Source organism: Oncorhynchus mykiss, chromosome 13 (genome assembly GCF_013265735.2).
Source record: "Oncorhynchus mykiss isolate Arlee chromosome 13, USDA_OmykA_1.1, whole genome shotgun sequence".
Taxonomy (NCBI): domain Eukaryota; kingdom Metazoa; phylum Chordata; class Actinopteri; order Salmoniformes; family Salmonidae; genus Oncorhynchus; species Oncorhynchus mykiss.
This window is the reverse complement of record NC_048577.1, coordinates 21,335,382-21,357,006: the sequence shown is the minus strand read 5'-3', so window position 1 is coordinate 21,357,006 and position 21,625 is coordinate 21,335,382. Positions and strand designations below refer to the sequence as shown.

The 21,625-nt window shown below is 49.8% G+C and overlaps 1 protein-coding gene across 7 annotated transcripts in view; it reads left to right on the top strand.

Moving 5' to 3' along the window:
* The window catches only part of LOC110485936 (regulatory-associated protein of mTOR), a 202,750-nt gene that overhangs the window by 108,434 nt on the left and 72,691 nt on the right, over window positions 1–21,625 (top strand). For all 7 annotated transcript variants that reach the window (XM_036940605.1, XM_036940602.1, XM_036940601.1 and 4 more), the window contains exons 9-10: window positions 13,788–13,888; window positions 15,921–16,065. In XM_036940605.1, coding sequence (XP_036796500.1) covers window positions 13,788–13,888; window positions 15,921–16,065 — 246 coding nt within the window. The remainder of the gene's footprint in view (window positions 1–13,787; window positions 13,889–15,920; window positions 16,066–21,625) is intronic.

Sequence of the window (21,625 nt, the reverse complement as noted above, 5' to 3'; positions counted from 1 at the left end):
ACTGCTGTGGCAACTCTCCCGCTTTCATTTCTGCTTCCTTTACTTTATATTGCTATTCTTCTTTTGTTCTTTCAGCGAGTAGTGTAGTTTGGATTTTTTTAAAGCCCTTACTTTTTCTTTTGTAAAGATCTGTGTTTTTTTTTTAAATGTTATGGATGGATTTGAGTATGTTCTTGTTGTGAGTGATACAAATGTGCCAGATAAAATGCAATTCCACTCGTTTTGAGAACATCGAAGGCAACTTGCATCACCTGGAGCTCTTTCTCTATCCCAACTACACAGAGCGAGGACGTTCACACGCTGGCATAACAGTTAAACAAGAGCCGGAGAGACAAACTTTTCACTACTTCAGATTTGGCGAGTCTTTGTCTGACTCAGGCGCACGTTCTCGCTTTCCCTCCAAACACACATGCTGGCGTGTAAACGCGAGCATGACTTTCCCTGCAGCTAATTGTGTGACTCAGTCAGCACATGGCCATGATTCCCTCGGTGTGCTCAGTGTTAACCAGGCCAGAATGGACACACACACACAATCTAGTCCTCCTCTAGAGGTTAATTAGTGTGTTTGGCTAAGGGCTAGTAGAGGCTGAGGGTGTCATGGTGCAGACTCACTGAGCGTGTGTGTGTGTGTGTGTGTGTGTGTGTGTGTGTGTCAGGGGCTCACAGTTCATCTAGTAGAACTCTTTTCCCAGTGTGATGCTGATAGTCACGTTTCACTCCTCTCTCTGCCCCTCGCCAGATAGTCATGTTTCACTCCTCTCTCTGCCTAGTCTACACCTCTCCAACACTGGAAGTGTATTTAGGATTGGCTCCAAACTCCAGAGTTGCCTCTCCTGTGCCCCATAACTCAGGCACCTCAGGCGAACCGCAGCCCGTTCCTTTTTCAAACAATCCCCTGTTTTGAAGGAGAGGATACAAGAAGTGTCTCTCTCTCGTCAGGTGGATAAGGTACTCCCTTCCTTCTCTCTTGCTCACTGTATGGCTCTCTCTCTCTCCCTTTGGCATCATGTCTAACTCTCTCGCTCTCTTCCCACCTTCTCTGTAGCTCTCTCTCTTTTCTCCTCTTCCTCTCGCTCGCTCTCTCTGACGTGTGGAGATGCCCCTGTGGAGGTTAAAAGCTGGTTGAGAAATAACCAGAGAGAGAGCCTTTCAACTAACAATCAGAGAGATCTCTCTTACTTTGCTTCTCTCGCACTCTCTCCTCTCTCTCTCTCTCTCGCTCTCTCTCCCCTTTTATTCGCCATATCAGTACATCATGGGCCGGTTTTGACAGCTTTGACACCTCTCCCTCCTTACATGTCTCACTGGACTGGAGCAAGGGCTGCGGCGAGAACACATCTAAAGGCACGTCAGGAGGCTCATACGAGCGTCAGTCTTATCGTAGGTTTGTGTCGGAGATTGAGGTCGTGCTGGGAAAACGCTCCCCTCTAAAACACTAGGAAGGTAGCTCTGTCGGCATTCCGACTTGACCCAGATGCAGACCCTGAAGAAATCAAAATGCAGGTCGCGTTTGAGAGCTTTTTGAGTTTGAGCATGTTTTTGGAGTCCTCGTCTCAAGTGAATGTGTAGTGTATTCCGTAGTGTACTCGTTCAGTATCACCTCGTTCAGAGTTGGACACCATCCGACCCAGTGTAATCAGTCCGTGCTGGGAAAGGCTTCCCTTCCGACTGTGTATTTTTTAAGTGACGACGTGCATCTGACCCAGATGCAGACCAAAAAGAAATCAATGCGAGTGGTATTTCAGAGCTTTGCAGATGTTTTAAGTGGTGAACTAGTTCAAAATCGGACTTCACCCCCAAAAGGTACTGGAGTCCAGTGCAGAGCAACATAAGCTCTAATTCATCATGGCCTGTAGCCGTTCCTCTCTTAAGAATCACCCAACACCATACCATGTGTGGTTGCCAATATGCTGCAATGGCAAAAACAGCCCTTTCAGAGAGACAGATTGTTTTAGACCGGTTGCTCTGTCTTCTGACGGGCCTGTTCTGTTGGGTCCATAGAGTTCACACCTCGTCACAACACTCGTTTAAAGGACCTTCTCATTTACCTCTGGAACTTTAAACATGGCTGATTTTGGTGGCAGTCTCTAAAATGGTTACTGGTCACTCAAAAAACAAACAAAAGTGATATCTGAACGCTGTAACGTTGCATCCCCCTGAACAGGCCCCAGGTTCAGAACCCTGAACACACCCTGTGTGGTTCTCCAGGACCGGGGTTTTAGACAACTCTAATAAGGAGTGTTGCTGAAGCGTTAGCTTCCCGAAGGCTGAGCTGTGTCAGTGTGTGTTTCAGCGCTGGGCCCCAGGACATGGTGACATTTACCTCCCAGCTGAGTTTGTGACTCAGTCAGCACATGGCCATGACTCTCCGTGTGTTCAGTGTTAACCGGCCATAATGGAGACACACACACACACACACACACACACACACACACACATAGACTTTCTGCTCAGAGGGCCAAAATGTTACATATCAACAGCCGACCCCCATTACATAAGACTAAGTCACTGCAAAGAACTTAAACCAACTAATAATTATTTACTTCTCCTCTCCCTCCTACACACACACACACTCCTACATACACACTTATTGCAAAAGGATCTTAGATAAGAGATTGAGTCACGATTCTAAACCATGTCAGTTATCGTGACTAATACACTCTACTTCACTCAGATGCAATGTAATGTTTGTTGTTTATTTCCCATCTTTTGACTTCACTCCTACAACAGCCAAGCTGCCTCCTGATCAGGGATGATCCTTTCTTTTCAGGAAACACAGCTTTTCTTTTCATCTCCCCACAACTCTGTTTTCCCACTGCTTGGGAATGATATGGGAACCCAATGAGCTTTGAGCGTGGATTCCAATCCCGCACCCTATTGATACGGTCTCCCCCAGACCCCCTGGAGGGGTGCGGTGCTCGTCTAGCCCCCTGCTGGGTCTCTTTAGGGGTCTCTAAGTAGGGCAGGGCTGTTCTCATCATGCCTAGTCACTTGGCTTATGTGTCGTTATTTCACGTGACTTAGTCACCTGAGAGACTTGGGAACTCAGCAGTGACACGGGCACACTCTACCTTTAGGAAAACAATAGTAACAAGTCGATTCAAATGAATAAAAATGGAAAATATCTATGCTGTAGCTGGTATGACCGGTAACAGATGTTATACTTTGACCAGGATATCCATTAATTCCTCCCTTACCTCTGTGTCCCCTTGAACAAAGAGGAAAACCAATTGACCTCTACTTTTCTGGTACACAGGTTGTCCCGTCCGGGATGCTAAATGTTTCCTCTTTGGTGCTTCACGATGTTGCCAATCACTGTTGGCAGGAACACCCAGTACTCAGTGCTTTTACTCCACAGGGCCACCAGCCGTTCATCTAAACGGTAATGGGATGTTGTAGGTTGTATCGTTTGTCCTTCACAGGTCTCTCCCCTAGCCAAACAAGCTTTGGAAATGTGTTAGTAAATCATACTGGTAGGGTAGGTTTTATGGAAATATTGACAATCAATTGTTTACCTCAAGCAGGAACCCTGAGAAAACATGTCTTCACATGTCGCTGCTCACCAGTGCCCCCCCCCCAGTGCCCCCCGTCTCTCGGAGTCAAGGTTATGGCAGAACCATGTAGTCTTCCTTTTCCTCCGTTCTAATGCATTTAGCAGAGTGAGTGAGTGTGTGTTGTCAGTACTGACTGTGCATGTGTGTTAGGCCAGATGAATGGGGGCAGTGGGTGAGCTCTTGTGGGGTTTAGCAGGTCTGAATGGGAAAGAGAAATGGTGTCTCTTTGATGCTCTGACACGCTGCTCTTTCACATGAGCGATGTCTTGTTGGTTCAGTGCAGCTCCTCAGCGTCCTCTCTGGGCACTGTGTGTGTGAGCTTTCTTTAGTGTGTGTGTGTGTGTGTGTCAGGATATACCCAGGGAGATGGGGTAAGCCATTCGTTCCACTCAGTCTATTTCCCCCTTCCTCCTTGTACTCCACTGAGGGGGTCATGAAGCATCATGGGGGGCCGGCGGCCCGGTCAACACATCACCATCAACACAGCCAGGCCTCTATTGATCTACACTACACACACTGGGGCTGTCAGGAGTCATCATTAGACCACACACACCACATGCTGTACATTGTTTTACATTTTGTTCATTTAGCAGACGCTCTTATCCAGAGCGTTTCAGGGTTAAGGTGACTTGCTCAAGGGCAAATTGATGCATTTTTCACCTAGTCGGCTCAGGGTTTCGAAGCAGCATCTTTTCGATTACTGGTCCAACGCTCTTATCCGCTAGGCTACCTGTCGACACGCACACGGACAGACAGAGCAGGAGATCAATGCGGGGACCCAAGAGGAAACTCCTTATTTGGCATCAACAGGAAGTCCCATCTGAGGACCAAGTTCCGACCGACTAGTGCCATCAGGGGACTAACTAGTGTGACTGAGCAGGAGATCAATGTGGGGACCCAAGAGGAAACTCCTTATTTGGCATCAACAGGAAGTCCCATCTGAGGACCAAGTTCTGACCGACTTGTGCCATCAGGGAACTAACTAGTGTAGGCTATTGTTTAGGGCACAAGGGGAAGATGGATCCTAATCTAGATTACTGGCAAAGTTTGTATTGGTAGAACCGCCTGGCCTTTCAGCCTATCAGTACCCGCTACAGAACGTTGCCGGGCATCCTCTTTAGCATATGCATCAGATGCATATTAACCTGCAAGGTGCACAAACCAGATTGATAAATAGAGCATAAACTATTGTAAATGTAGGCCTATAGCCTGTTTTTGTTTCCCTTACAATAAAAACACTACAGTGTAATCCATTTGATCAACTTAATTTGTAGATTTGATTAGTGATAGTTATAGTAATTAAGTCCAGTTTCAGTTTGTAGAAGTCCACCCCATGCTCTTTCCGCCGTTCTCCCTGCGGACATACAAGAGTTCAATAAATGTTTAGAGTTCAGCCATAGACATGTCCCACCTACTGTTTCCTTTTCTATGCACATGAGCAACAGTACCATCTCTGATGTGCTGCAACATCTGCATGTCACAAACTCCTCCCTCTTTTCAACCCAAACCGTGCCGTCCCTCCCAGACTCGTGTCTCACCGTGCCGTCCCTCCCAGACTCCTGTCTCACCGTGCCGTGCCGTCCCTACCAGACTTCTGTCTCACCGTGCCGTCCCTCCCAGACTCCTGTCTCACCTGCCGTGCCGTGCCGTCCCTCCCAGACTCCTGTCTCACCGTGCCGTGCCGTCCCTACCAGACTCCTGTCTCACCGTGCCGTGCCGTCCCTACCAGACTCCTGTCTCACTGTGCCGTGCCGTCCCTCCCAGACTCCTGTCTCACTGTGCCGTGCCGTCCCTCCCAGACTCACCGTGCCGTCCCTCCCAGACTCCTGTCTCACTGTGCCGTCCCTACCAGACTCCTGTCTCACCGTGCCGTGCCGTCCCTACCAGACTCCTGTCTCACCGTGCCGTGCCGTCCCTACCAGACTCCTGTCTCACAGTGCCGTGCCGTCCCTACCAGACTCCTGTCTCGCCGTGCCGTCCCTACCAGACTCCTGTCTCACCGTGCCGTGTCGTCCCTACCAGACTCCTGTCTCGCCGTGACGTCCCTCCCAGACTCCTGTCTCACTGTGTCGTCCCTCCCAGACCCCTGTCTCACCGTGCCGTGACGTCCCTCCCAGACTCCTGTCTCACTGTGCCGTCCCTCCCTGACTCCTGTCTCACCGTGCCGTGCCGTGCTGTCCCTCCCAGACTCCTGTCTCACCGTGCCGTGCCGTCCCTACCAGACTCCTGTCTCACAGTGCCGTGCCGTCCCTACCAGACTCCTGTCTCGCCGTGCCGTCCCTACCAGACTCCTGTCTCACCGTGCCGTGACGTCCCTCCCAGACTCCTGTCTCGCCGTGACGTCCCTCCCAGACTCCTGTCTCACTGTGTCGTCCCTCCCAGACCCCTGTCTCACCGTGCCGTGACGTCCCTCCCAGACTCCTGTCTCACTGTGCCGTCCCTCCCTGACTCCTGTCTCACCGTGCCGTGCCGTGCCGTCCCTACCAGACTCCTGTCTCACCGTGCCGTGCCGTCCCTACCAGACTCCTGTCTCACAGTGCCGTGCCGTCCCTACCAGACTCCTGTCTCGCCGTGCCGTCCCTACCAGACTCCTGTCTCACCGTGCCGTGTCGTCCCTCCCAGACTCCTGTCTCACTGTGTTGTCCCTCCCAGACCCCTGTCTCACCGTGCCGTGACGTCCCTCCCAGACTCCTGTCTCACTGTGCCGTCCCTCCCTGACTCCTGTCTCACCGTGCCGTCCCTCCCTGACTCCTGTCTCACCGTGCCAGTTGGGATCACTGTCTCAGTTTTTCTATGTGGCGAAGAATCAGGCATCGGAGGCTCGAAGTCAACATCTGAATCGGATGAAGACTCTTCATCAGCAACGTCGACTTCAAGCTCAATATATGATCCTCCATCCGACTCTAACTCACCTAGTTCTGCAGCATTTGCAATAATGTCAGTGCGTCCATTCGTTTGGTTCGGCTTGCCATTGTGAACTACACGCTGTATGTTGTACTCTGTGTCTAATTTGACTCTCCCCGAGGGGAAATTATATAACCTTTTACAGCCTTTCATAATAAAATAGACTGCCCACAATTCGTCATCAAAGTTATAATATAGTTCTAAATTCAATCATCCTCTTCACCCTCATCATTCAGATCAATCCAATTCAATCACCCTCATCAACCAGTTCATTGAAGTCACCATTATCAGTTTATACCTGGTTTCTATTGCCCATTCATCCATGGACGACAGAATAGCATATTTGAACTGTGTTATGTTACTGGTTTTTGCGTAGTAGGCAGAGCAATGCTGCCGCGTGAGTGGTCATGTGCTGAATTCATGGACAGCAGGGATATTCTTGGGAAAAGTGACATTTTGGAAATAGAGCTGCACCTCTTGAATAGCGAGTTATTTGACAAAGGTAAGTGTAAGAGAAACTACAGAATATGCTCTTTCTGATACTATTTAGAAATGAAAATGTTTTACCTGCATGTGACTCTGAAGGAGGATATGATGAAGTGATGCTCCTTTCCCTGCGTCTGTAAATGTATGTTTGACAACTGATATTGTCACTCATCAGATTATTGTCAATTTAATCTTGTCTGTCGTCTAACTCTCTTAATCTGTGTGAAATGAGTTTGGGTGTAGTTTAGGTGTGGTTTCCATGGGCCGGCTGTGCAGGCTGACTGGCATCGCAAGGATCTGTTTTGCATTGTTCCGAAGGCCGACTGCATCACACAGCATGTTTTCTGTTTCCCTTACAACACATTCGACTAGTAATAGTTACAGTAAATAATAATCCTGTGGCGGCTTCTTTTTACAAAGTAAAACGTAACAGAGAATGGTATCAAGGCGTGCGGTCCAATGATTAACATGACCGCCAACGCTGATAAATAGGCACAACACACTCAGTACACAGAATCATTACACTATCGCTCAAAATCAATTCAACCTCTTCACCCTCAGTTAGGCCTCATTTTAAATTTGATTGTGAAGTAACTTGCACAATTATCGCCCATTCCATCCGTTTGTCATTCATTCAGTGGGCTGGCATCGTTTGCTTCGCTGGACAGAGTCCAGGATATGTTTTACATTATTCTAAAGGCCTACTAGCTTGTTTCAGTCTCCATTACAGGAAATTTGATTAGTAATAGAGCTATAGTAAATAAAACAGTCCCACAACAGCGTATTTTGACAAAGTACAACTTTAAAGAGAATGGTATCAACCCCCAGGGCGTGCGGTCAAATGATTTGCTGCTGATAAATGGGCATAACACAAACTCTTCATCCCATTGTCTTTCTAAATTAAATCAACCTCTTCACCCTCCTTATCATTAATTAGGCCTCATTTGAATTCAATTGTGAAGTAAGTTGCACAGTTATCACCCATTTGTGTTTCATTCAGTGGGGAGAGAGTCACATTAGCACCTGGCTGGATACCAACATCCTGTCTTGACGGGTTTAGTTGGTAATAGGTGTGGAAACAAACAGAAAAAAAGGCTAAGTATTTTTCTGTTTGTGTCTTTCAAATTCTGACAAATGAGCAGTGTAAAATACAAACATTTAGGAAAAGTTGTAAGGAACAGGACAACTTTTATTGTGTGCTGATTTTTCCCCCTCAAATGTATTTTCAAAATCAAACGTCAGTGGCCGTTGGCCTACAGTCGTTCTAGTGTTAACCCCCTCGCTCCTTTCTCCCTCTCTCCCTCCAGTCCATTAGCCATTAGTCTCTCTCCCTTTAGTTCAGTACTACACTCTCTGTTAGCTAGTCTTTAGCCTTCTCCCTCTCCCTCTCCCTCCCGCTCTCGTGCGCTCTCTCTCTCTCTCGTGCTCTCTCTCGCTCTCGTGCTCTCTCTCGCTCTCGTGCTCTCTCTCTCTCTCGTGCTCTCTCTCTCTCTCGTGCTCTCTCTCTCTCTCGTGCTCTCTCTCTCTCTCGTGCTCTCTCTCTCTCGTGCTCTCTCTCTCTCGTGCTCTCTCTCTCTCTCGTGCTCTCTCTCTCTCTCGTGCTCTCTCTCTCTCTCGTGCTCTCTCTCTCTCTCGTGCTCTCTCTCTCTCTCGTGCTCTCTCTCTCTCTCGTGCTCTCTCTCTCTCTCGTGCTCTCTCTCTCTCGTGCTCTCTCTCGTGCTCGCTCTCTCTCTCTCGTGCTCGCTCTCTCTCTCTCGTGCTCTCTCTCTCTCGTGCTCGCTCTCTCTCGTGCTCTCTCTCGTGCTCTCTCTCTCGTGCTCTCTCTCTCTCTCGTGCTCTCTCTCTCTCTCTCGTGCGCTCTCTCTCTCTCTCGTGCGCTCTCTCTCTCTCTCGTGCGCTCTCTCTCTCTCGTGCGCTCTCTCTCTCGTGCGCTCTCTCTCTCGTGCGCTCTCTCTCTCTCGTGCGCTCTCTCTCTCTCGTGCGCTCTCTCTCTCTCGTGCGCTCGCTCTCGCGCGCTCGCTCTCTCGCGCTCGCTCTCTCTCTCGTGCGCTCTCTCTCTCTCGTGCGCTCTCTCTCTCTCTCTCGTGCGCTCGCTCTCTCTCTCTCGTGCGCTCGCTCTCTCTCGTGCGCTCGCTCTCTCTCGTGCGCTCTCTCGTGCGCTCTCTCGTGCGCTCTCTCGTGCGCTCTCTCGTGCGCTCTCTCGTGCGCTCTCTCGTGCGCTCTCTCGTGCGCTCTCGCTCTCTCGTGCGCTCTCGCTCTCTCGTGCGCTCTCTCTCTCTCGTGCGCTCTCTCTCGTGCGCTCTCTCTCGTGCGCTCTCTCTCGTGCGCTCTCTCTCGTGCGCTCTCTCTCGTGCGCTCTCTCTCGTGCGCGCTCTCTCTCTCGTGCGCGCTCTCTCTCTCGTGCGCGCTCTCTCTCTCGTGCGCGCTCTCTCTCTCGTGCGCGCTCTCTCTCTCGTGCGCGCTCTCTCTCTCGTGCGCGCTCTCTCTCTCGTGCGCGCTCTCTCTCTCGTGCGCGCTCTCTCTCTCTCGTGCGCGCTCTCTCTCTCTCGTGCGCGCTCTCTCTCTCGTGCGCGCTCTCTCTCTCTCGTGTGCGCTCTCTCTCTCTCGTGTGCGCTCTCTCTCTCTCGTGCGCGCTCTCTCTCTCTCGTGCGCGCTCTCTCTCTCTCGTGCGCGCTCTCTCTCTCTCGTGCGCGCTCTCTCTCTCTCGTGCGCGCTCTCGCTCTCTCGTGCGTTCTCGCTCTCTCTCGTGCGTTCTCGCTCTCTCTCGTGCGCGCTCGCTCTCTCTCGTGCGCGCTCTCTCTCTCGTGCGCGCTCTCTCTCTCGTGCGCGCTCTCTCTCTCGTGCGCGCTCTCTCTCTCGTGCGCGCTCTCTCTCTCGTGCGCGCTCTCTCTCTCTCGTGCGCGCTCTCTCTCTCTCGTGCGCGCTCTCTCTCTCTCGTGCGCGCTCTCTCTCCCTCGTGCGCGCTCTCTCTCTCGTGCGCGCTCTCTCTCTCTCGTGCGCGCTCTCTCTCTCTCGTGCGCGCTCTCTCTCTCTCGTGCGCGCTCTCTCTCTCTCGTGCGCGCTCTCTCTCTCTCGTGCGCGCTCTCTCTCTCTCGTGCGCGCTCTCTCTCTCTCGTGCGCGCTCTCTCTCTCTCGTGCGCGCTCTCTCTCTCTCGTGCGCGCTCTCGCTCTCTCGTGCGTTCTCGCTCTCTCTCGTGCGCGCTCTCTCTCGTGCGCGCTCTCTCTCTCTCGTGCGTTCTCGCTCTCTCTCTCGTGCGTTCTCGCTCTCTCTCGTGCGTTCTCGCTCTCTCTCGTGCGTTCTCGCTCTCTCTCTCGTGCGCGCTCTCTCTCTTGCGCGCGCTCTCTCTTGCGCGCGCTCTCTCTTGCGCGCGCTCTCTCTTGCGCGCGCTCTCTCTTGCGCGCGCTCTCTCTTGTGCGCGCTCTCTCTCGTGCGCGCTCTCTCTTGTGCGCGCTCTCTCTTGTGCGCGCTCTCTCTCGTGCGCGCTCTCTCTCGTGCGCGCTCTCTCTCGTGCGCGCTCTCTCTCGTGCGCGCTCTCTCTCTCGTGCGCGCTCTCTCTCTCTCGTGCGCGCTCTCTCTCTCGTGCGCGCTCTCTCTCTCGTGCGCGCTCTCTCTCTCGTGCGCGCTCTCTCTCTCGTGCGCGCTCTCTCTCTCGCGCGCTCTCTCTCGTGCGCGCTCTCTCTCGTGCGCGCTCTCTCTCGTGCGCGCTCTCTCTCGTGCGCGCTCTCTCTCGTGCGCGCTCTCTCTCGTGCGCGCTCTCTCTCGTGCGCGCTCTCTCTCGTGCGCGCTCTCTCTCGTGCGCGCTCTCTCTCGTGCGCGCTCTCTCTCGTGCGCGCTCTCTCTCTCTCGTGCGCGCTCTCTCTCTCTCGTGCGCGCTCTCTCTCTCTCGTGCGCGCTCTCTCTGTCTCGTGCGCGCTCTCTCTCTCTCTAGTGCGCGCTCTCTCTCTCTCGTGCGCGCTCTCTCTCTCGTGCGCGCTCTCTCTCTCTCGTGCGCGCTCTCTCTCTCTCGTGCGCGCTCTCTCTCTCGTGCGCGCTCTCTCTCTCGTGCGCTCTCTCTCTCTCGTGCGCTCTCTCTCTCTCGTGCGCGCTCTCTCTCTCTCGTGCGCTCTCTCTCTCGTGCGCGCTCTCTCTCGTGCGCGCTCTCTCTCGTGCGCGCTCTCTCTCGTGCGCGCTCTCTCTCGTGCGCGCTCTCTCTCGTGCGCGCTCTCTCTCGTGCGCGCTCTCTCTCTCGTGCGCGCTCTCTCTCGTGCGCTCTCTCTCTCTCTCTCGTGCGCTCTCTCTCTCTCTCTCGTGCGCTCTCTCTCGCTCTCTCGTGCGCTCTCTCTCTCTCTCGTGCGCTCTCTCTCTCTCTCTCTCGTGCGCTCTCTCGTGCGCTCTCTCGTGCGCTCTCTCGTGCTCTCTCTCTCGTGCTCTCTCTCTCGTGCTCTCTCTCTCGTGCTCTCTCTCTCGTGCTCTCTCTCTCGTGCTCTCTCTCTCTGGTTCAGTAGCCTTTAGTCTTAGCCTCTTCTCCCTCCACTTCTAGCCTCACTGACTGCTCATTATATGACGGAGAGCTGGGAGAGGGGCTGAGGTGATTTTCCTGTGTCGCCGTGTTGATTACCATGGTGCCGGGCGCCGCGGATACCGCTCCCGTCTGGGACAAGCAATCCCCACGCTCATTTCCATGGCAATCTCAGGTTTGGAATACTGAGTGATCCGAGACACAGGATAGGTTAGTGCTAAAGGAGAGGTTTCCTATTAGGTCTTTGTGGAGGACTTTGATTTAGTTGAAGATTGTGTATGTCTGAGGCAGAGTCCCAAATTGCACCCTATTCTCTATGAAGTAAGGCTATAGCGATTAGAACTTTTTGAGGTCGTTTCGTTTCGATTGTTAAAAAATAATCACGGTTTTTGGTTTCAATGTATTTATTTATTTATTTAGACATGAAATTCCAAGTTGAATGCTGTTTCACATAATACAACTATGAGTAAGTCCCATGGTGACTGCCCATGACTGTTTATCACTTAATAACTGTTTTTTCACGTTACTTTAATAAAATATTAGATTTATTTAAAACTTTATTTCTTTCCAAGTCGTCTCATCTCTATAAAGCTGCTGCCTATGCTGTCTGACAAAAATACATGTTTTAGTAGATCTTCAAAGTAAATAAGGCTGAATAACAACAATCAATCAATCATGTATTTTCAGGCTTGCGAAGCAACTGCCTTCGATCCCTCTCGACCACGCCTCGATCAGACCGTCAACGTCCTAGCAGTCAAAACATCTTTCCTTTCAACCCAACATGTTTACCAGATGTGTGCAACAACAGTGCAACATTCACCTTCTGCTACTGTTTCTGTCAAGTCGTTACATACAGTTTGATGCGTACATTAGATACATCCCACATACGCAAGACACAGAACACAGAACGCACTGGAACTACCTCTGCAACACAATGCTGCAAGCCAAACAAGCCAAACACAGCATTCTATTAGAAATGAATATGCGTCTGGTGGAGCAAAACGCAATGACGCTGTCGGTCTGAGTAAGGCGCCAGTCTCCATGTCTTGCTCCGCACAGACCACACAAGTTGAAGCGGGCGCGTTAATGGATTATGGTCATTGTAGTTAATTACCACATCTTCTGTGCTAAACTATGCACACTGAATAAAAATATAAACGCGACATGTAAAGTGTTGGTCCCATGTTTCATGAGCTGAAATAAAAGATCCCAGACGTGTTCCATACGGACAAAAAGCCTACTTCACTCAATTTGTGCTAAATTTTGTTTACATCCCTGTTAGTGAGCATTTCTCCTTTGCCAAGATAATCCGTCCATGTGACGGGTGTGGCATATCAAGAAGCCGATTTAAACGGCATGATCATTACGCAGGTGCACCTTGTACTGGAGACAAAAGTCCACTAAAATGTGCAGTTTAGTGTCACAACACAATGCCACAGATGTGTCAAGTTTTGAGGGAGTGTGCAATTGGCATGCTGACTGCAGGAATGTCCACCAGAGCTGTTGCCAGAAAATGTAATGTACATTTCTCTAAGCTGCCTCAAGTCGTTTTTAGAGAATTTGGCAGTATGTCCAACTGGCCTCACAACAGCAGATCACGTGTATGATCAGAGTGCCCCATGGTGGCGGTGGGGTTATGGTATGGGCAGGCCTAATCTACGGACAATGAACACAATTTCATTGTATCGATGGTAATTTGAATGCACACAGATACCGTGACGAGATCCTGAGGCCTATTGTCGTGCCATTCATCCGCAGCGATCACCTCATGTTTCAGCACCATGTTGCAAGTATCTGTACTCAATTCCTGGAAGCTGAAAGTAATCCAGTTCTTCCATGGCCTGCATACTCACCAGACATGTCACCCATTGAGCATGTTTGGGATGCTCTGGATCCACGTGTACGACTGCGTATTCCAGTTCCCGCCAATATCCAGTAACTTTGCACGGCCGTTAGAGGATTGGGACTATATTCCTCAGGCCACAATCAACAGCCTGATCAACTCTAGGAAAAGGTGATGTTGCGCTGCATGAGGCAAATGGTGGTCTCACCAGATACTGACTGGTTTTCTGATGCCACGCCCCTATTTTAGGGTATCTGTGACCAACAGCATCTGTAGTCCCAGTTATGTGAAATCCTTTGATTAGGGCTTAACACTGCTTTAAATCCATGGTCGCATTCCTCCAACAGAGTTCCAGACACTTGTAGAATCTATGCCAAGGTGCATTGAAGCTGTTCTGACTCGTGGTGCCCACCCCTATTAAGACACTTTATGTTGGTGTTTCCTTTATTTTGGCAGTTACCTCTATCTTAATGTTACTGACTAACCTATGGTGTTGTGTAGGATACCTGGGAGACTGAATGACAGACGCACCCCTCTGGGAGAGCTCAACTGGATCTTCACTGCTATCACTGACACTATCGCCTGGAACGTGCTGCCCAGAGGTACACACACACACACATGAGCTTGGGAGCGTTTCTGCAAGCACACACACGCATACCCCTGTGTCTACCTAGGTTGCTCAGACAAGTAGAAAGTATCTCTCACTCACTCACACTCATGTGAGTCGTGATGTGAGAGGAGAACAGTGGTGATGGGCTGATAAGCCCCAGAAGCCATACGGCACTGCAATTCATTAATCAGCCTACATCACAGAGAATCTCCTTCATGAAGGCACGGCACACCTAATCCACCACACACACACACACACCTCACCACACAAAACACTCTCACACGGACATACACACTCACTCTGTCACACACAAAAGCACGCGAACACGCACTCGAATCACACCGCAATCAAAACACTTATACACAGACAGACTCACTCTCTCTCTCACACACACCCACCCACACACACCAATTATTATCATTAGTTGGGGATTAACACTGGAGCAACCTGGCCCCATTAAACTAAATGAGATAATGCATGAATTAATAATAAGAGTTGAAAATGTCACTACCGCCCCCTGCCTTGATCTATCTGGCGCTGCTACGGCACTCTGCCTGTCTGTCCACATTCAATACATACACACACAATGCACACACACCTACAGTACATTCGGAAAGTATTGATCCATTGACTTTTCCACATTTTGTTATGTTACAGCCTTATTCTAAAATGGATCAAATCATTGTGTTATCATCAATCTACACACAATACCCCATAATGACCAAACAGAAACAGGTTTTTAAAAATTGTTTCAGATTTATAAAAAGTAAACAAATAGATACCCTATTTACATAAACATTCAGACCCTTTGCTTATGCGTCTCGAAATTGAGCTCAGGTGCATCCTGTTTCCATTGGTCATCCTTGATTTTTCTACAACTTGATTGGAGTCCACCTGTAGTAAATTCAATTGATTTGACATGATTTGGAAAGGCACACACCTGTCTATATAAGGTCCCACAGATGCTAGTGCATGTCAGAGCAAAAACCGAGCTATGAGGTTGAAGGAATTGTCTGTAGAGCTCCGAGACAGGATTGTGTCGATGCACAGATCTGGGGAAGGGTACCAAAAAATGTCTGCAGGATTGAAGTTCCCCAAGAACTCAGTGGCCTCCATTCTTAAATGGAAGAAGTTTGGAACCACCAAGACTCTTTCTAGAGCTGGCCGACCGGGCAATCGGGGTAGAATGGCCTATGTCAGGGAGGTGACCAAGAACTCGATGGTCACTCTGACAGAGCTCCAGAGTTCCTCTGTGGAGATGGGAGAACCTTCCAGAAGGACAATGGTGGTGATGGGCTGATAAGCCCCAGAAGCCATACGGCACTGCAATTCATTAATCAGCCTCTGCAGCACTCGACCAATCAGGCCTTTATGGTAGAGTGGCCAGACGGAAGCCACTCCTCAGTAAAAGGCATCTAAAGGACTCTGACCATGAGAACCAAGATTGAACTCTTTGGCCTGAATGCCAAGCGTCACTTCTGGAGGAAACCTGGCACCATCCCTACGGTGAAGCATGGTGGGTGCAGCATCATGCTGTGGGGATGTTGTTGAGCGGCAGGGACTGGGAGACTAGTCAGGATCGAGGGAAAGATGAACGGAGCCAAGTACAGCGAGATCCTTGATGAAAACCTTCTTCAGAGTGCTCAGGACCTCAGCCTGGGGCAAAGGGTCACCTTCCAACAGTGCAATGACCCTAAGCACACAGCCAAGTCAATGCAGGAGTGGCTTCGGAAACAAGTCTCTGAATGTCCTTCAGTGACCCAGCCAGAGTCTGGACTTGAACCCGACCGAACATCTCTGGAGAGACCTGAAAATAGCTGTGCAGCAACCTGACAGAGTTTGAGAGGATTAGCAGAGAAGAATGGACGACTTGAGACTGTAATCACTGCCAAAAATGATTCAACAAAGTACTGAGTAAAGGGTCTGAATACTTAGGTAAATGTGATATTTAAGTGTTTTTTTTATTTGTGCAGAATTTGAAAATCCTCTCTTCTCTTACTCATCCTTTCTCTCTCTCTCTCTAGATCTGTTCCAGAAGCTCTTTCGTCAGGACCTGTTGGTGGCCAGTTTATTCCGCAACTTCCTGTTGGCCGAGAGGATAATGAGGTCATACAACTGCACCCCTGTCAGCAGTCCTCGCCTGCCACCTACGTACATGCACGCCATGTGGTAAGACGCGCTGGCGCGCACACACACACTTTAACTCTGTTGGCCTTTTTCTATTCAGTCTACTGTCTGTCCATTCATTAGATGCATGTTGAAAACTGTCTGCAAAATCCTTTTGTGTGTTTTTCCACCATCGGTCGCGAAAAGCATTAGTTGGGGGGAGTGTTGTTGCTGAAAGCCTCTTGAGGGAGCGATCGCCTGTTTTCTCTTCTTGAGAAGACATTAAATAGCACGGAATAATTTTTCCTTTGTGTTACTACACCCCATCACAGCTCTAAAGAGATGCTTGAGCCAGCAAGAAAGGAAGCACAGAGCGAGAGAGAGAATGTGGAGGGAGGGGAAGGAAGAAGTCAAAGGAGAACAAGGGATGGCAAGAAAGAGTGGAGGAGAGAGACTGATAGGAAGTGTTGAGGTAGCTAGATAGCAGTGAAGGAAGGAAGAAACAGTGGAGGAGAGAGACTGACAGGTGTTGAGGTAGCTAGATAGCAGTGAAGGAAGGAAGAAACAGTGGAGGAGAGAGACTGATAGGAAGTGTTGAAGTAGCTAGATAGCAGTGAAGGAAGGAAGAAACAGTAGAGGAGAGAGACTGATATGAAGTGTTGAAGTAGCTAGATAGCAGTGAAGGAAAGAATAAATAGTGGAGGAGAGAGACTGATAGGAAGTGTGTAGGGGACAGAGTAAGAGACACAGAAAAGCAGACACAGTGTGGAGGTGGTTAGAAACAGTGGAGGAGAGAGACTGATAGGAAGTGTGTAGGGGACAGAGTAAGAGACACAGAAAAGCAGACACAGTGTGGAGGTGGTTAGAAATAGTGGAGGAGAGAGACTGATAGGAAGTGTGTAGGGGACAGAGTAAGAGACACAGAAAAGCAGACACAGTGTGGAGGTGGTTAGAAACAGTGGAGGAGAGAGACTGATAGGAAGTGTGTAGGGGACAGAGTAAGAGACACAGAAAAGCAGACAGTGTGGAGGTGGTTAGAAATAGTGGAGGAGAGAGACTGATAGGAAGTGTGTAGGGGACAGAGTAAGAGACACAGAAAAGCAGACACAGTGTGGAGGTGGTTAGAAACAGTGGAGGAGAGAGACTGATAGGAAGTGTGTAGGGGACAGAGTAAGAGACACAGAAAAGCAGACACAGTGTGGAGGTGGTTAGAAACAGTGGAGGAGAGAGACTGATAGGAAGTGTGTAGGGGACACAGTAAGAGACACAGAAAAGCAGACACAGTGTGGAGGTGGTTAGAAATAGTGGAGGAGAGAGACTGATAGGAAAGAGACACAGAAAAGCAGACACAGTGTGGAGGTGGTTAGAAATAGTGGAGGAGAGAGACTGATAGGAAAGAGACACAGAAAAGCAGACACAGTGTGGAGGTGGTTAGAAACAGTGGAGGAGAGAGACTGATAGGAAAGAGACACAGAAAAGCAGACACAGTGTGGAGGTGGTTAGAAATAGTGGAGGAGAGAGACTGATAGGAAGTGTGTAGGGGACAGAGTAAGAGACACAGAAAAGCAGACAGTGTGGAGGTGGTTAGAAACAGTGGAGGAGAGAGACTGATAGGAAGTGTGTAGGGGACAGAGTAAGAGACACAGAAAAGCAGACACAGTGTGGAGGTGGTTAGAAATAGTGGAGGAGAGAGACTGATAGGAAGTGTGTAGGGGACACAGTAAGAGACACAGAAAAGCAGACACAGTGTGGAGGTGGTTAGAAATAGTGGAGGAGAGAGACTGATAGGAAGTGTGTAGGGGACACAGTAAGAGACACAGAAAAGCAGACACAGTGTGGAGGTGGTTAGAAACAGTGGAGGAGAGAGACTGATAGGAAGTGTGTAGGGGACAGAGTAAGAGACACAGAAAAGCAGACACAGTGTGGAGGTGGTTAGAAACAGTGGAGGAGAGAGACTGATAGGAAGTGTGTAGGGGACAGAGTAAGAGACACAGAAAAGCAGACACAGTGTGGAGGTGGTTAGAAATAGTGGAGGAGAGAGACTGATAGGAAGTGTGTAGGGGACACAGTAAGAGACACAGAAAAGCAGACACAGTGTGGAGGTGGTTAGAAATAGTGGAGGAGAGAGACTGATAGGAAGTGTGTAGGGGACAGAGTAAGAGACACAGAAAAGCAGACACAGTGTGGAGGTGGTTAGAAACAGTGGAGGAGAGAGACTGATAGGAAGTGTGTAGGGGACAGAGTAAGAGACACAGAAAAGCAGACACAGTGTGGAGGTGGTTAGAAACAGTGGAGGAGAGAGACTGATAGGAAGTGTGTAGGGGACAGAGTAAGAGACACAGAAAAGCAGACACAGTGTGGAGGTGGTTAGAAATAGTGGAGGAGAGAGACTGATAGGAAGTGTGTAGGGGACAGAGTAAGAGACACAGAAAAGCAGACACAGTGTGGAGGTGGTTAGAAATAGTGGAGGAGAGAGACTGATAGGAAGTGTGTAGGGGACACAGTAAGAGACACAGAAAAGCAGACACAGTGTGGAGGTGGTTAGAAACAGTGGAGGAGAGAGACTGATAGGAAGTGTGTAGGGGACAGAGTAAGAGACACAGAAAAGCAGACACAGTGTGGAGGTGGTTAGAAACAGTGGAGGAGAGAGACTGATAGGAAGTGTGTAGGGGACAGAGTAAGAGACACAGAAAAGCAGACACAGTGTGGAGGTGGTTAGAAACAGTGGAGGAGAGAGACTGATAGGAAGTGTGTAGGGGACAGAGTAAGAGACACAGAAAAGCAGACACAGTGTGGAGGTGGTTAGAAACAGTGGAGGAGAGAGACTGATATGAAGTGTGTAGGGGACACAGTAAGAGACACAGAAAAGCAGACACAGTGTGGAGGTGGTTAGAAATAGTGGAGGAGAGAGACTGATAGGAAAGAGACACAGAAAAGCAGACACAGTGTGGAGGTGGTTAGAAATAGTGGAGGAGAGAGACTGATAGGAAAGAGACACAGAAAAGCAGACACAGTGTGGAGGTGGTTAGAAACAGTGGAGGAGAGAGACTGATAGGAAAGAGACACAGAAAAGCAGACACAGTGTGGAGGTGGTTAGAAACAGTGGAGGAGAGAGACTGATAGGAAAGAGACACAGAAAAGCAGACACAGTGTGGAGGTGGTTAGAAACAGTGGAGGAGAGAGACTGATAGGAAGTGTGTAGGGGACAGAGTAAGAGACACAGAAAAGCAGACACAGTGTGGAGGTGGTTAGAAACAGTGGAGGAGAGAGACTGATAGGAAAGAGACACAGAAAAGCAGACACAGTGTGGAGGTGGTTAGAAACAGTGGAGGAGAGAGACTGATAGGAAAGAGACACAGAAAAGCAGACACAGTGTGGAGGTGGTTAGAAACAGTGGAGGAGAGAGACTGATAGGAAAGAGACACAGAAAAGCAGACACAGTGTGGAGGTGGTTAGAAACAGTGAGGGTTTGGGGAAATATGTTGATTGATGATCGTGTCCATACATAACCAGCAAGTGTTATTAAAAATGCTCTTGTTGTGTCTTTGTTAGTGGGCCATTATTCGGATTTAAATTGGCTGGGGACAGGTGTGTGTGGTGGGGGTGTATGGCCTCTACGGCTGCACCCAGCTCTGCTGCAGGTAGAAGCTATAGCAGTGTCAGCAACTAGACACAAATACCCTCATACACACTTTCTTAAAAGGTCCCAAGGTCCCGAACTGTCATTCTGATTTCCATGTAAAATAGCCTTTTGAGTGACTAAAATATCACCTATAATATTTGCTTTGGATAGAAATGCTGAAAATGTGCGAAAAAAGTACTTTTAATCTCATGGCTAACTACCAGGAAGTTTGAAAAGACAAGACTTTGTGGGCGTGGAGTTTATTATTCATGAGCTCGACCTTGACTGACAGCTCTTTGACACGCCTATGTCTTGCAACTTGGATGCAGTGAAATCATCTCAAGCTAATTTAGTGATACACAAAGCAACTCAAACGACATTGAAATTGCATCAATGATGTCAATTGTTTTACACGTCTCTTCTTTGGCGTTGCTCTTGTGATGCGGTTCGCAGCAGCAATGACAGATGTTTTGAACGACGGCTCGGAGATTCGAACCAGTGATCTTTGGGTTACTGGCCCAACGCTCTTAACCGCTAAGCTACCTGCGGCCTTCACACACCCCTCACTCCTATCAAACCCCAATCACGTTTCATGTCACTTTTCACTCACTTCCCAAACTGATACTAACAACAAGAGAGATGGGTTTTTGTTGTCGCCGAACTAATGTTTGTCTGCTTGACTCGACTGATTCCAGATGTTTCATATATTTGATATATTCATGCACTGGGATTACAGATATTTATACCTGATCTGAATATTGAATGCACACTGTTATGTGAATGATATGATGATTTGTATTCTACATAGATTATAACTAGCATTTAGGATCCTTTGACTAGGGAAATATCTTTCTCCGTAGAGAAATGTATTCGTCATTTATCTTGGATTCCTCTGTTACCTGGATGGAATAGGCAAAGACAGTGTTCTTAGTTGCGTTCAATGACTGGAACAAATCTGTAACGTTGAGTATTGTTGCATTCGTCAACCAAAAGCTAAATTCCTGCATGCACTTTCTTTTTTTTTATTTTCTTCTTTTTTTCTCCCCAATTTCATGGTATCCAATTGTTAGTAGCTACTATCTTGTCTCATCGCTACAACTCCCGTACGGGCTCGGGAGAGACGAAGGTCGAAAGCCATGCATCCTCCGATACACAACCCAACCAAGCCGCACCGCTTCTTAACACAGCACGCCTCCAACCCGGAAGCCAGCCGCACCAATGTGTCGGAGGAAACACTGTGCACCTGGCTACCTTGGCTACCTAACCCGGACGACGCTAGGCCAATTGTGCGTCGCCGCACGGACCTCCCGGTCGCGGCCGGCTGCGACAGAGCCTGGGTGCGAACCCAGAGTCTCTGGTGGCACAGCACTTTCTAACCAGAGGACAAACCCCTTAGCTGCAGACCCCAAGTGCTGCCTCAGAACAAATAGGGGAAAGGGGGGTTGGCGGATAGGGGAAAAGGGGGGTTGGCGGATAGGGGAAAAGGGGGGTTGGCGGATAGGGGAAAAGGGGGGTTGGCAGATAGGGGAAGGGGGGGGTTGGCGGATAGGGGAAGGGGGGGGTTGGCGGATAGGGGAAAAGGGGGGTTGTCTGATAGGGGAAGAGGGGGGGTTGTCTGATAGGGGAAGAGGGGGGTTGGCGGATAGGGGAAGAGGGGGGTTGGCGGATAGGGGAAGAGGGGGGTTGGCGGATAGGGGAAGAGGGGGGTTGGCGGATAGGGGAAGAGGGGGGTTGGCGGATAGGGGAAGAGGGGGGTTGGCGGATAGGGGAAGAGGGGGGTTGGCGGATAGGGGAAGAGGGGGGTTGGCGGATAGGGGAAGAGGGGGGTTGGCGGATAGGGGAAGAGGGGGGTTGGCGGATAGGGGAAGAGGGGGGTTGGCGGATAGGGGAAGAGGGGGGTTGGCGGATAGGGGAAGAGGGGGGTTGGCGGATAGGGGAAGAGGGGGGTTGGCAGAGAGGGGAAGAGGGGGGTTGGGGAAGAGGGGGGTTGGGGAGAGGGGG